Raw genomic sequence first — 14332 nt, 5'->3', positions numbered from 1 at the left:
ATGATGAAGCTTCTCTTCTGCCTGGCAGTGTGGGCACTTGGTTCATTTGTGTTTTGATTCTCTCAGTAGCTCCGAGTAATAGGAATTACTGTCCCTACCCTGTTAACCAAGAACTTGTGTCTCAGAGACGTTAAAGGACTTCTGCAAAGTTCCGTGACTGGAGCTGACTTCAGCCCTGAGTTTGTCTTCATGGAAATTCCGTCTCCCAGAACCTGGACTCCACTGATTCGCTTCCAGACGTGGGCTGTGGTGGGGTTGCTGTTGTCCACAGCGTTTTAAAAGAATTATTCTTTTAGATTGAATCTAATAGTGTTGCCCAGTTTGTTCTCAAATGCCCAGACTCAAATGATGCTCCTAGGCTATGAATGTGTTCCTGTGTTCTTGGCTTTGAGTTATTTTTATACAGCTGTGAAACACATCCACGTGAGGTTGAGCAGGGTGTCTTTGGCTGTTGGGGGATATCTTTGTAGATCCAGAAGGTTGCCTTCAACCCCAGGGAGTCCCTTTTCTCTGGGAAGGAGTGCCATTGCAGCTTTACATCCTTGGCACTGTGGGTTTTCTCTGACAGTTTGAGCCTGAGATCAGGGCTTATCCATTTCCAACGTCAGCTTCTCAGGCAGAGTTTTTTAGGTTTGTTATCTGGGACATCAGCTATTTCTAGAACACCTGGGAACTTGGTTTTTAAAAATATAGATCTGAGCCAGGTATGATGATACACATCCATTTCTTAGGGGACTGAGATAGGAGGATCATTTGAGCCTGTAAATTAGAGGCCAGCCCACAGAACATAATGACTTCCTCAGTCAAACAAGCTGCCAGACAGTAATGGTGCATGCCTTTAATCCCAGCACTTGGGAGGTAGAGGCAGGTGGATCTTTGAGTTTGAGGCCAGCCTGGTCTACACAGAGTTCCAGGATGGCTAGGATTACACAGAGAAACTCCGTCTTTAAAAAAAAAAAAACAACTTTTTTTTTTAAAGAAAAAAAAAAAGCTAGCCATAGTGGCTCACACCTTGGAGGTGGGTGGATTTCTGTGAGCTTGAGGCCAGGTTGGTAGGCTGGTTTATACAGGGAGTTCCAGGACAGCTACCAAAGCTTCCCATAGAGACTTTGTCTCAAAGAACAAATAAACAAACTTCAGAGCCTGATACAATCCATGCCTGTAGTTCCAGCACTCAGTAGGACAGAGACAGGATTGCTTCAAGTTCAAGGCCACCTTGAGCTACATAGTTCCAGGCTAGCCAAGGAGACAGAGACCCTGACTCAAAGGTAAAGCAGATAAAGGCACTCGCTGCCAAGCCCTATGACCTGAATTTGAGCCCCAGTACCACGCAGTGTAAAGAGAGCACTGTCTCCACAAGCTGACCTTCGCACACACACACACACACACACACACACACCCACACACACACACACACACTATAGGATGCACACACAGATATGTTTTGTTTTGTTTAAGGCATATTTGGAGGTCTTTACTGAGTTAGCACCCTTGTGCTCAGAATCCTGGGCTCAGGCTCTAGTGTGACTCTTGTGCACCCTAAAATTTGAGGTCTGCCATTCAGGGACAGAGAATACCATTCCAGCTGTGGGCTCAACCACTGGGGAACTTGGAAAACGCACATCAATGCTCGAGCCCCATGCTTAGATACTCTGACCTAACTGATGATATTCAAGCATTCCTCTCTAAAAATCAAACAGACAGTCCCTTAGGTGTTTTTAAAGTACAGCCAAGGTTGAGAAAGATTGCCTCAAAGTGATTGTTTTGTATTTTTTGTTTTGTTTTGAGACAAGATCTCGTCTACCCTGGGTTGTTCTTGGATGCCCAATGACCTTGGACTTGTGTCTTCCTGCCTCTGTCCCCGAGTCTGGGATTATAAAGTGCATCTGTGACTAGTTTATGTGGTACTAGACAGAGCCCACTGCTTCACGAAGGCTAGCCAAGCACTCTACCAGCTGAGCTATATACTTCGCTAAGAAGTGGTGGCTCTCAAAGTGTGGACTCTGATCAGCATCTGTTAGTACTGCAAAATCTCGAGGCCTACTCCAGGTCTGCCTCTGGTGGCACCTGAGCCTTCCAGGTGATTCTGCACCACTCAAATGATTTTTTTCACCCCGAAGTTATAGAACCAGCATAGGAATCCTGATGCCATACTAGGGGTGTAACTTATGATAAAGCAGTTGTCTATGATACGAGGGGCCCTGGATTCAATTTTCAACCTGCTAATAAAAGATAAAACTTCTGTTGGCCTGGGATCTACTCACCTGGAGGGTGAGGACTGTGGGTTTTTCTTTTCTTTGCATTTCTTTAACGTGTCTGTGTGCATACGTTGAGGCATGCGTGTGGCAATCAGGACAGCCTGCAGGGGCTGGTTCTCTCCTGCACTATGTGGGTCCCGGGATTAAGCCCGGGTCGTCAGGTTCAGTGGCAGCATTGCCCACTGACTGAGCCATCTCGGAGGTCTGCCAGACTATTCCAGCACCAATTATAAGCATTTGGGACCATTGGTCAGTTATGGATGTTTAGCTGCACCACATGTGTGGAGGTGGAATTTGAGGACTTTCTGTGGAAAATAATTGTATTTTGTTTGTTTTGTTTTGAAAAATAATTGTTAAAAATGAGCTGAGAGCATGGAGCCACTCTAAACCAAGCTTCCAGGTGTTCCAGAACACGGTGAGGGAGGCAGGAAGAAGCAGATCTCTTCTGTTAGGCTTCCCCTGGCTTTTGCAGCAGAACTAAGAAGGAAGTGGCCTTGTACTTGGTCAGCCTACACAGCCCCCCACCCTCAAGTAAGCAAAGCTGATTCAGGGCCTGTTCTTCAGAGGCAGGCGGCTGGGAGGCTGTCGTACCTGTCTGCACTCCTCCCCTCTGAGGCTCCCCTTCGCCAGCCCCCAGACTGTGGCTGCTTCAAGTGTTGTTGGATGTCTCACCTGTTACGTTTTGTTGTATTTGCCTTTCTGTTCGGAACAGATTAAAAATAATGAACCTTTGATCAACGTGCTTTACAAAGTGCTGAAGAAGTCAGCACGGGGCTGTCGGCCCGGGAGAAGCGTAAGATGATCGGATCCGTGTCTCCAGGCGGGGCCATTCCATTGCTTCTGCCTCAGTGCCGGCATCATCACTTGCTTAAGCAGTTGCTCTCCTGACGCCCCACGCTTCCTGCAAGTCATTTCGGTTGATTTTCTTTAACCCAAAGCTCTCTTCAGCATTGTGGTCAACACATTGGGCTGAGCTGCTCATCTGTGGTGTCTTGTGGCTCCATCTTTTATGTTGCAGAGGGATGGGGAGCTTGCCTGGCTTGCCATCATCTTGTGTTGTGTCTCCATCCTCTCGTGTCTGCCTCCATGTAGATAGGGCCGAGCATGAGTTTCTTGGGAGGGAGCAGCAGTTCCTAACCACTATAGAGAGGCCATGGATTCCACTGTCTCTGCCTTCGCTAGGGCAAGGTGTTGGCATGCAGGTCCCAGTCTGGAACTGGATAGCCACCCTTTAGGTGGTCTCTTTTGCAATGTAGACAGCTCTTGGGACATTCTGAGGGAGGCTCTAGGCGGGGAAGGCAGGTGTCAGGTCCTGATGTAGTGGAGAAGTGGAATGAGGTCCATGAACCCCGAGTCTCTTTCCACGTAGAGATTCCTTAGGATGAATGAGGACCCAAGACCTTTGATTTTTCTGGTGACAGATAGTTGGGGCACTTGTTGACATTTTATGTGGATGTAAATACTGTTATCACAGTGTAATTTTAAAAAAAGGAACTTAGATGCCACATACTACCTCTGGCTGTGACTATTCATTAGAGCATCCTTTCTCTGGAACAGAGCTAAGCCGAGGGACCTCGGAGCTGTAGAAGAGCTTCTAGGAAGCTGGTGCCCTGTGGCCTGTGACCTTTACTCCATTGGAAGCCAAACTGGCCAATCTGATCTTGACATGTTCATGAACTCACTTAGCAAACATTCTCCGTATCTCCTCCATATGCCAGGTCTTGGCTGGGCTTCAAGGATAGAAAAGACATCTTAGTCTCCACAGTGACCCCTAACGTGGTTAAGAGGTCTGGAGAGGAGAAACGAGCAAGCATCATTGTTATCAGATACTCTAAGCGCCACAGCAATAACAGGCGCCCTGGGAGAGGGACACCCTGAAGGGCACCAGACCCACGCAAAGGGAAGAAAGAAAGATGAGGACTTTGCATTCCTAGCTCCCAGCATCCTATAAATGGCACAGTAAAGAGGACAAGGGGGGCCTGTTCCTTAGAAAAGAGGGAATGTGACTTTCCCAGGAGGTGGGGGGAGCAAAAGATTGGCTCCAGAGTCGCACTAAGGACAGCAGTGAAGGGCACCCTTTCAGAGGGGATGCCACCAGAAAGCCTAATTTAGACCTGCTTTCTCAGAACGCCTTTGTGTGTGGACACCTCATTTCATCCTGATGGTGCTGGGTAAACGAGGTGCTGCTCAGTCAGAGACTCTGCCTTATTTAAGCATCAGAGACATCCACAATAAAAAAGCTTCAGGGGGAACGGGGGAGGAGTTTGCTGGGGAAATCCCCAGAATGTATCTCAATTTGAAAGTGATTTCTAGCTGGTTCATGAGCCCAGGCCAGCTTCTTCAGAGAAGAGACCGACTCACAGCCCTCCCCTTGGAAGGGCTTGTTTCAGGGCTCCATACATTCTAACTGTGTACATCCATGTATGCACATATACTCTGACACAGACCCCAAGAAATTCCATGAATGTTTGGTGAGCACCTTCCCTTAAGCCAGGTCAGGCTTTATCACAAAACAAACCAGGCCAGAGTCCCTGCCCTCTGCTGTGTGGCCAAATAGAATCAGTCCTCAGCTCAAAGCAAGAAGTCATTTGATGGGGGTAGTGAGACGGCCCAGTGGTTAAAAGTACTGGATGTTCTTCCAGAAGACTCGGTTTCCATTCCCAGCACCCATGTGGCAACTTACAACTATAACTCCAATTACAGGAGATCCAGTACCTTCTCTGGTCTCCATGAGTACACAGACCCATGCATATGGTACACAGACACTTGCAGGCAAAACACCCATGCATGTAAAATAAATAATTTCTTTTGTTGTTTTTTGAGACAGGGTTTCTTGGTGTAGCCCTGGCTGTCCTGGAACTCTCTGTAGACCAGGCTGGCCTCGAATTCAGAGATCCACCTGCCTCTGCCTCTCAAGTGCTGTAATTAAAGGCGTGCGCCACCACTGCCCGGCAAATAATATTTCCTTTAAAAGTAGTCATTTGCTATTGGCCTGGACTTGCTAAGGTCAGGTGTAGGACAGCTGGGCACGTGGATGTGGTTAGTCTGAAGGGAATGATTGCTAATGCATTTTGACTCCTGATTCAGACTCACAAGCGTCTTGGGCCTTCCAGATGGAGTGAAGAGAAAACAAAGCTATCTGTCCAACAACTGTCCATCCTGGGGCCTTCTGCCTAGCACATACACACTACCTGCTGTTCTCTGTGTCCACTGCTCAGAGCCTCAGAACAGAAGAGAGATGGGCTCATGGTTTGAGATGCATTAAACCTAGCCTTGTCTTGACCCTGGGAGCCCACACCTACACAGCCTATGGCAGGAAGATGCCTCAGGGAAATGGAAGCATGAAATAGAGAGTTGGAGTCAGCTGCTAGGGGGTCAGCGGGAGCAGGGAGGCAGCAAGCTGCCTGCTTACTGTTGACCAAGGATGTGGACAGGGATGTGCCACTGGCTGTGGGTGACTTGTTCATTGCTTTGTTGAGATGGTAAGGCAGCTAAACCTGTTGTCTAGTTGTGAACCTGACCTGGGCACCTTCTCCCTTTGGCTGGATCTCTTAGCAGTATAGGGTTATGAAGGCTGACCTTGTCCATGGGGAAGGGGGCTTCTCAGAGACCAGAAACAGACTGGACAGTGGGGTGTAGTCCTGTGTTGTCCCTAGGTAGGGTAGCAGGCCTTTCTTATTCTTGGCAGACTTCTGAAGACCCACAGAAATGTGTCATGCTCACTTGGGGCAGACACCTTTAAAACCGATAACCCTGTAACTTGAGCACCTGTGTTTTCTTTAATTTGAGAAATGTAATAGTCTTAGGGTCATCAAAAGGTTTCAGTTTTTCCATAAAGTGAAAGTTAAAACAATGCAGATAGTGCTCAAGTTTCTGCCCATCTTCTGCCATGAGCCTCCTGCCTCCGCTGAGACTCCCACCTCCATCTACCATAGGACTAACCTTCCTTCCTGAGTTTTGGCTCCACCCACCAAGTTAATCATTAAAATTGTTCACCTCCCAGATGACAGGCCGAGATCTTCTTAAGGATCGAAGTCTGAAGCCGATGAAGATCGCTGAAAGTGACATTGATGTGAGTTACCAGTGCCAGGCTGGCTCTTCGGCCACCTCCTGACTAGACCCGCAGGGTTCGCGTTCGCGTGGTGCTCTCCCCATAGGCTTTCTGCTTTTATTTCTGAGTCCATTCCCTGTTCTCACCTCCCCCCACCCCACCCCTGTCCTCTCCAACTTGTTCTTGCTTATAGGTCAAGTTGAGTGTTTTCTGTGAACAAGACAGGATCCTCCAGGACTTGGAAGACAAGATCCGAGCTCTCAAGGAGAATAAAGTACGCATCATCTTTGCTTTGTAGTGGGTGGGCGGAGGGACATGCAGTCACTCTTGCCTTTGCTGGCGCAGCGTTCACACTCTCGTGTTAGCATCAGCCAACAGGAGGTGCCGGGAATGTAGCTCAGGTTATATAGTGCTTGCCTAACATGCATGAAGCCCCAGCATCCATCCTCAGCATCACATATAAACCAGGGGTGATTAGCACACACCTATAACCTTGGCACTTGAAAGGTAGACTCCAGGGGAAATCAGAATTTTAAGGTCATCCTCAGCTATGCAGTGCTTGGCCCTGTTTAAAAACCACAAACAATAAATAAAATGGGTGTTAGTTTATACAGTCCTTTTTCTGTCTGAGGGTGTCCCCAGGACTTGATCTGAGTCTCCTGTCCTTGACATGAGGAACCCAAAGGTCTGCCATGGAGAGAATGGCCCTTGTCACAATGGGCAAAACCTTTCACTTCCTCAGGTTCCTTTCCCCAGGGATCTGGGCTGTGAAGGCTGCAAGTCTAGATGGGAAGACAGGAGTGAGCTGGGGCTACCATGAGACTCTCAGAGAGACTTTTTTCCTTCTTGTATTTTAATAAGACATATTCATGGTGTTGAAGATCTGTGCCATGCCTTTTTGTCAGAAGAGTTTGCAAAATTTTTCTGTCATTTCTTTCATTTGTTTCTATATAATCTATAAAGACTCAAAAGGTTCTGTACCCACCTTGTAGATAAGAAAACTGAGGCATGGAGATTTTGGAGACTTGCCCAATGAGGCAGTCTAAGCTGCTGTCTAAAGCCCTGTGTCTTAGCTCCAGCTCAGCTCTGGCCTCTTTGGTCTCAGTTGTTTGGTTCCTCTGGGGAGGACAGTCCTCCCATCCTGTTTTCTTGGCCCGTTCTGGGACAGGACCAGCTAGAGTCCGTGCTGGAGGTGCTGCACAGGCAGACAGAGCAATACCGAGACCAACCACAGCACCTGGAAAAGATCACGTGTCAGCAGAGACTCCTCCAGGAGGACCTCGTCCACATCCGGGCAGAGCTCTGCAGAGAGTCTACGGTATGTGGAGGGTGAAGAGGTGATAGGCACTTGCCCTGGGGGCTGTATTGTCATCACCCTTGCTGTTGAGTTGAAGGCCATGGGTGAGAACCTGTCGCTGCCTACTGGTGGCAGGTTATCCAGGGGTATCATGTCTGACTCACCTCTCCTTCAGCTTCTTCCCATCAGGATAGTTGAGGGAGGGCCAGTTCTGTGGAGAAGTCTTCAGGCTGTAGTCTAGTCTGTGCACAGTGCTCTCCAGCATGTCAGCATTTCCGCTGTTGCAGCTGTCAATCCAATGTGGTGCTGGCATTTTTACCAGACGGGGGGAACCTGTTTTGGGGTAGGAAGTGAGCAACACAGGTAGCCAGGGTTACCTGTTTCCATCTCCTTTCCACCAGGTTGCCTAAGCCTCTCCTTCCCATTTACCTAGTAGTTATCAGGTTAGGGGGGTGGGTATTCTCGAGGGGACTGGGCTGAGGGGGACCTGGGGACCAGAAGTGTTTTCTTGGCCAATAGGAGATGGAAAATGCCTGGAATGAGTACCTGAAGTTGGAGAGGGATGTGGAACAGCTGAAGCAGACCCTGCAGGAACGACACAGAAGAACCTTTTTCTTCCAGGTGACCAAGAAAGAGAGTTGTCACCTCCCTCGACTCCCTAACCTCCTATTAGGCTGTGAGCTTGCCAAACAGCTACCCCAAGCTCTCCCTTGGGGATTCCTTCTGCCATGATGAGAAGCTTCACCTCAGTTCCCCTGCTTCTTTGCTCTCAATGTCTAGCCCTCAGTGTTTGGGGAAGGGCTGGTCCTTTAAAAGAGCAGAGGCAAGAGGAGCCCAGTTCAGAACCCATACCCACCTGGGAGGCATTTGGAATGCAGGGCAAGTTTCTCTCGGATTCTCTGGACAATCTAGGAAGTTTGGCCTCCTCTTGCTTCTGGCAGTCTCCTTGACCTGAGGACAGAGTGGGAATTCAGTCCCTGGAGGGTCCTCTTCTCTCATCTATACTCATTTGCCTTTCTGGAGGCCAGGCTGGGCGACCCCCATTTTTGTGTCCTGTGGTCAATTTGGAAAAGGTGGCTTTAGCTTAAAGGACAGGCCATTCTAGCTGGCCTGTGTTCTCCTATTGCAGTAGGCAGCAGGCTGCTCTCCCAACCCTCACATTTTAAAAATGGAAAATGGCCTGCTTTCCAACTCTGCTTCAGGTCTATTTCTGTTTCTTGGGGCTCTAACATTGATTCAGTTTATTTATTTGAATCAGCAAGTATTCCTAGAGGTTTCTTGTGCACAGGACAGCATGCTATGCCACTCCGGGAGTTGGGCTTGCTAAGTAACAATGAAGTTCTGACCCAGATGTAGACTCAGATGTTGCCCTAGGAAGTCAAGGAACTTCTTTGGAGAGTCCCTCTTGCCCCCTATGGGCCTAATGTCATCCATCACTCAGGTGGTTCTGAGAGACGAGCCCAGGACACTGGAGAGTCTTGCCTCTGGTTCAAGGATGACCTTAGAGAATCCCCAGAGTATGCTGTTCTGCTGCTATTCCTCCCGTAATACCCTTCACTGGAGACATTCCGCCGTATGTAGTGTAACACTTGAACATTCTAAGTGACTGCCATTGGTAAAATCTTCCCAAATGTTATTTCTGGTTGTAGCTGAGGTTTATTGTAGGCCATGTTTTTTGAGACAAGTCTCACTTTATAACCCAGACCTTGAACTTGAAATGCTAACCTTAACACACCTCCTCTCTGTCTCTGTCTCTGTCTGTCTCTCTCGTTTCATCCTGTAGCCCAGGCTAGCCTCCAGCTATGTAAAGCAGGACTGCCTCTGCCTCCTGAGTGCTGGCAGTAAGGGTTTGCACCCTCACACCAGGCATCCTAAGAGTTCTCTAGAGCCGTGTTAAGTCCATTCTCATGTTGTGCAGCCACATTCCAGAATTTTCCATCTTGTGAAACTGAAAATCTGTTCTCTTCCCCTCACCTTGCCCGATCCTATGGCTTTCCCTCTTCTCTTCCCTCTCTGTCTCTGTGAAATTGACGGGGTGTTGCGTACATCATTGGAGTTGAGTCCTGTGCTGCTCAAGGCAATTTATTTTAAGTTAGCTAAAGTAGGCCAGGTGAGCTGATGAACACTGCTCTCAGAATTCCTCACTGGTCTGCTTCTCAAGGAGACTGAGTAGGCTTGGTGCTTGCCCTGGCAGGTTTTCAAAGGTTTACCACCCCTGTGTTGAGGGACTATGACTGAAGAGGGATCATAAATCCTCAGAGGTGAGGAGCCAAGAGCCTGAACGAGCCCCTGTCTTTCCCAGGAGAAGTCTCAGATACAGAAGGATCTGTGGAGGATCGAAGATGTCATGGCAGGCTTGAGTGCAAATAAAGAGAACTACAGAGTCCTGGTGGGGTCTGTCAAAAATCCAGGTAAGACAGCAACCATCTTCCTGAGTGCAGGGACAGGGTGGGCACGCGGGATGGCTCTCAGAGAGGCTGCGTCTCCTTGGTGAAACAGTGTCTTGATTCCACCGTGTATCGTTTCTGTTCATCCTCTCAGAAAGGAAAACGGTGCCTTTGTTCCCTCACCCGTCCGTGCCTTCACTCTCTCCAACTGAGAGCAAGCCGGCTTTGCAGCCTAGTCCTCCCACCAGCCCTGTGCGGACACCTCTGGAGGTCCGACTTTTCCCGCAGCTGCAGACCTACGTGCCATACCGACCTCACCCGCCCCAGCTGAGGAAAGTGATGTCCCCTCTTCAGTCACCAACCAAGGCGAAGCCTCAGGTGGTAAGCTGTGGCAGCTAGGGCCAGAGGGCGTGCTGTGTGACTTCCTGCAGAGAGAGGAACAAGTATAAGGCACAGACAGCAGACCAAAGAAATGACACCACCCCAGTACCTGGTGACTGATGCATTGATTGGGCTTCCTTAAGCAGGGTTGACTTACAGCAACTTGAGTGATGCCCCAACATCCGCATCGTTTCAGAGTCCACCCCAGCTTGGGTGATGACTCTTCAAAGCTGCACTGAGAGAATCACGGTTTTCAATCCGTCTTGAGATCTTTTTCTCCGACCCCAGCAGCCTTGCTGGACAGGAGGCTGCCAATGTGCTGAAGGTGCCTGGCAGCCAGAGTTAAAAACAGCGCTGAAGGTACTAGCCTGTCCTCAGCTTTTCACTGGGTTCTTAAAAAAGTTCATCATTTTTCTGAGCTACCTCAGTTTCCTCTTAGAAGAACAGTCAGTGCTTTTAACTGTTGACAGCCCTGGTTGTTACTATTTCATATAGTTGTTTGCTTGTTTTAGACATTTATATTTGTGTAAGAGAAGTATCTGTCCTGGGGCTGGAGAGATGGCTAAGCAGTTAAGAGCACTAATTGCTTTTCCAGAAGGCTGGGGTTCCATTCCCAGCACCCATATGACAGCTAACACTGACTGTAACCCCAGTTCTGGGGCATCTGATGAGCTCTCTTCTGGCCTCCATGGACTCCAAGAACTTGTGCATAGACATCCATGAGGCAAAACACCCGTAGATAGAAAATAAAACTAAATGTTAAAAATGTTTAAAGAAGGATATAGGGGCTGGAGAGATGGCTCAGTGATTGAGAGCACTTGCTGCTCTTCCAGAGGGTGGAAATTTAGTTCCAGCACCAATGTCAGATGGCTCACAGCCATCTATAACTCCAGCTCCAGGAGATCTGAAGCCTCTGGCTTCCAAGGGCATTTGCACATACCCATATGCGCCTGAATATAGTGTGAAATCTTTATTAAAATATCCATTTTGAAGGTAACATGTAAAAATGTGACAGTGAGCTGGATGGTACACGCCTTTAATCCCAGCACTTAGAAGGCAGAGGCAGGGGAATCTCTGTGAGTGTGAGGCCAGCCCGGTCTATAGAGAGAGTTCCAGGACAGGTTCCAAAGCTGCAGAGAAACCCTGTGCAAGTGAGCAGCTTGCTGTTCAGCAGAGTTCCCCCTCAAACTGTGAACCTTGAGTTCTTCAGAGGGACAGAGATTCTTAAATTCCGTTCTAGATTTGCCTGAGGAAACAGAATTCCCTCACTACTGATTAGGATATAAAAAGAGGACCACAGGTCTTGGCTTTCGTGTAATTCCCTTACCCTTTTCTTCCTTGGCTCCCCGTGTCTGTATCCCTAAGCACTTGAATTAGGCCAGGAGAGAGCACAGCTCCTCTGTGTGTTCCCCACTGTGCATACAGGGATCCCACACTATTGCTTGGTTTATTTCTTTAATTTACTATCATTTAAAATAGCATTTACAAAATGGTCCCTGCATCATGGCACATACCTTTAATGCTGGCAGAGGCATGTGGATCTCTGAGTTCCAGGCCAGCCAGGGCTACACAGAGAAACCCTGTCTCAAAATACCTAATTAAATTAATAAATAAATACACGATTGGCTAATTTCAAAGAACACAGAAACAAGGGCCACAAAAAAAGTGTCTAAGGGGAGCCGGGCGGTGGTGGCGCACACCTTTAATCCCAGCACTCAGGAGGCAGAGGCAGGTGGATCTCTGTGAGTCCGAGGCCAGCCTGGTCTACAAGAGCTAGTTCCAGGACAGGAACCAAAAGCTACGGAGAAACCCTGTCTCAAAAAAAAAAGTGTCTAAGGGGGCTGGAGAGATGGCCCAGTGGTTAAGAGCATTTCCTGCTCTTCCAAAGGTCCTGAGTTCAATTCCCAGCAACCACATGGTGGCTCACAACCATCTGTAATAAGGTCTGGTACCCTCTTCTGACAGACTATAGTATACATAATAAATAAATAAATTTTTTTTTAAAAAGTGTCTAAGTGTCAAACTGAAGAAAGGAAGGGGGAGCTGAGGAAGGCAGGCGGTAATGGCGCACGCCTTTAATTCCAGCACTGAGTTTGAGGCCGAGGCAGGTGGATCTCTGAGGCCAGCCTAGTCTATATAGTGAGTGCAAGGATAACCAGGGCTACATGAGGAAACCCTGTCTCCAAAAACCAAAAGAAAATAAAAGGGAGGAAGGAGGTACAGCAGCCATCTGGATGAATTTTCATGGCGATCAGGCATGGTCTCCTAGCGTAAAGGATCCACAGCCCCTAAGAACCAGCCGAGCACATCGAGTACCAACGAGCCTGGTCTTGTTCCCTGCCTCCCAGGAAGTGAACAGCAGTGTCAGAGCCAGAAAGAAGGAGAGACTCTGTAAGAATGTTTATTTCCCAGAGAAAGAGCAGGAGGGTGCAGGCTGGTGAGCAGATCCCCACACAGAGGACCCAAGTCCAGGAGTCGAGCCACAGAGTCTGCTCAGGCTGACCACATGGGGCTGGTAGATGTCTCTTCCCCAGGGTGCTGTCATCATCTCAGGAGAGGTGGTCAGGCTCCCACCTCCTCTGGAGGACATGGGAAGCCAGTGTCATTTGACACTGCCAAGGATGTAGATCCAGGACCCAAGTGCAGTACTTGGGGACACACTGTTACTGGGTAACACTTTGAAACTAGAAAGCATGTTGGATCAAAAGCAGTTGGTGTGGAAGTGGCCCCAGAAGCTTCCTTGGCTGGATGGTTATGTGACCCTGAAGTGGTCAAGCGTGTGGCAATGCTGAGTAACAGCCAGCCCTCCTCCCCACTTTAATTCCATCCCTCTGGACACAGAGTCTGGTTCTCTTTCTGAATAGGAAGACGAGGCACCCCCCAGGCCACCACTTCCTGAACTCTACAGCCCAGAGGACCAGCCCCCAGCTGTGCCACCTCTGCCTAAGGAAGCTACCGTCATACGGCACACATCTGTACGGGGCCTCAAGCGACAGTCTGACGAAAGAAAGAGGGACCGGGAGCAGGGCCAGTGTGTGAATGGCGACTCGAAGGTGAGCTGAAAAGACGGAGCATGCCCGTGGAGCGTGGGAAGGGTGGTGTGACACTAGTGACTTCATAGCCTCAGACTCTGTCCGCAGGTGGAGCTCCGGTCCTATGTGAGCGAGCCAGAGCTGGCCAGCCTCAGTGGGGACGTGCCTCAGCCCTCCCTGGGCCTCGTGGGCTCTGAGAGCAGGTACCAGACACTGCCAGGCAGAGGTAAGGCAAGACCCTTGTGGAGCCCTTCACAGTCCACACTATACCACTCATAGCCCCTACCTGGGCCTCAGATCCAGGCCTCAGTCTGCAGCTTGGGTCTAACTGTGACTGCTGAGAAGGGAGGACTGGCCCCACCTCCTTCCACCCACAGCCCCCTCTTTTCTTTTCGAGTAGTCTGTTTTTCCTCCCTTTCCTATTTCCAGGAGCAACAATAGTGATTGCCCTAAAATCTGACACTGTCGAAGTATTTTATATTAGCCCCATATTCAATAGCACTGGTAGGCAGGGGCTGATATGACTCCCATTTTAGAGATCAAGAAACTGAGTCAGGGGTTGGAGAGACGGCGTAGTGATTAAAGGGTGCTGACTGCTCCAGAGGACCCGGTTCAATGCCCAGCATCCATGTGGTGGTTCACAACTGTCCATAGCTCACCCGTGTGGCATACAGATATATATGCAGGCAAAACACTGATCCACATAAAATAAGTAAAAAAGAAAGAAACTGAGGGTGAGAGAAATTAAACAAGTGCAGTTAGCTGATCACAGAGGAAGCGGACAGTCCTGAGCTCTGGCTCCAGATCGCTGTGGACTGCAGGCTGGAGCGCTGAGAACCGTCAGCCTAAGACTCAGTCCATCCTTTCTTACACCCATGATCTTCTTAACTGGGCTCTCTGCTCATCCCTAGCTGGATTCCCCACTG

At 49.0% G+C, this 14332-nt stretch overlaps 1 protein-coding gene across 5 annotated transcripts in view; it reads left to right on the top strand.

Moving 5' to 3' along the window:
* Nucleotides 1-14332, top strand: part of Plekha7 (pleckstrin homology domain containing A7) — a 51035-nt gene that overhangs the window by 23823 nt on the left and 12880 nt on the right. For 4 of the 5 annotated variants that reach the window (XM_013347695.2, XM_013347694.2, XM_026781201.1 and 1 more), the window contains 9 exons: nt 2971-3051; nt 6262-6330; nt 6503-6583; nt 7478-7627; nt 8126-8227; nt 9909-10017; nt 10148-10374; nt 13239-13427; nt 13515-13632. In XM_013347695.2, coding sequence (XP_013203149.1) covers nt 2971-3051; nt 6262-6330; nt 6503-6583; nt 7478-7627; nt 8126-8227; nt 9909-10017; nt 10148-10374; nt 13239-13427; nt 13515-13632 — 1126 coding nt within the window. The remainder of the gene's footprint in view (nt 1-2970; nt 3052-6261; nt 6331-6502; nt 6584-7477; nt 7628-8125; nt 8228-9908; nt 10018-10147; nt 10375-13238; nt 13428-13514; nt 13633-14332) is intronic. The other variant, XM_013347693.2, reaches the window with a different exon arrangement.

Source organism: Microtus ochrogaster, chromosome 8 (assembly GCF_000317375.1).
Source record: "Microtus ochrogaster isolate Prairie Vole_2 chromosome 8, MicOch1.0, whole genome shotgun sequence".
NCBI lineage: Eukaryota > Metazoa > Chordata > Mammalia > Rodentia > Cricetidae > Microtus > Microtus ochrogaster.
Note: the sequence above shows the minus strand (reverse complement) of the source record. Positions and strands in the feature narration are given on the sequence as shown.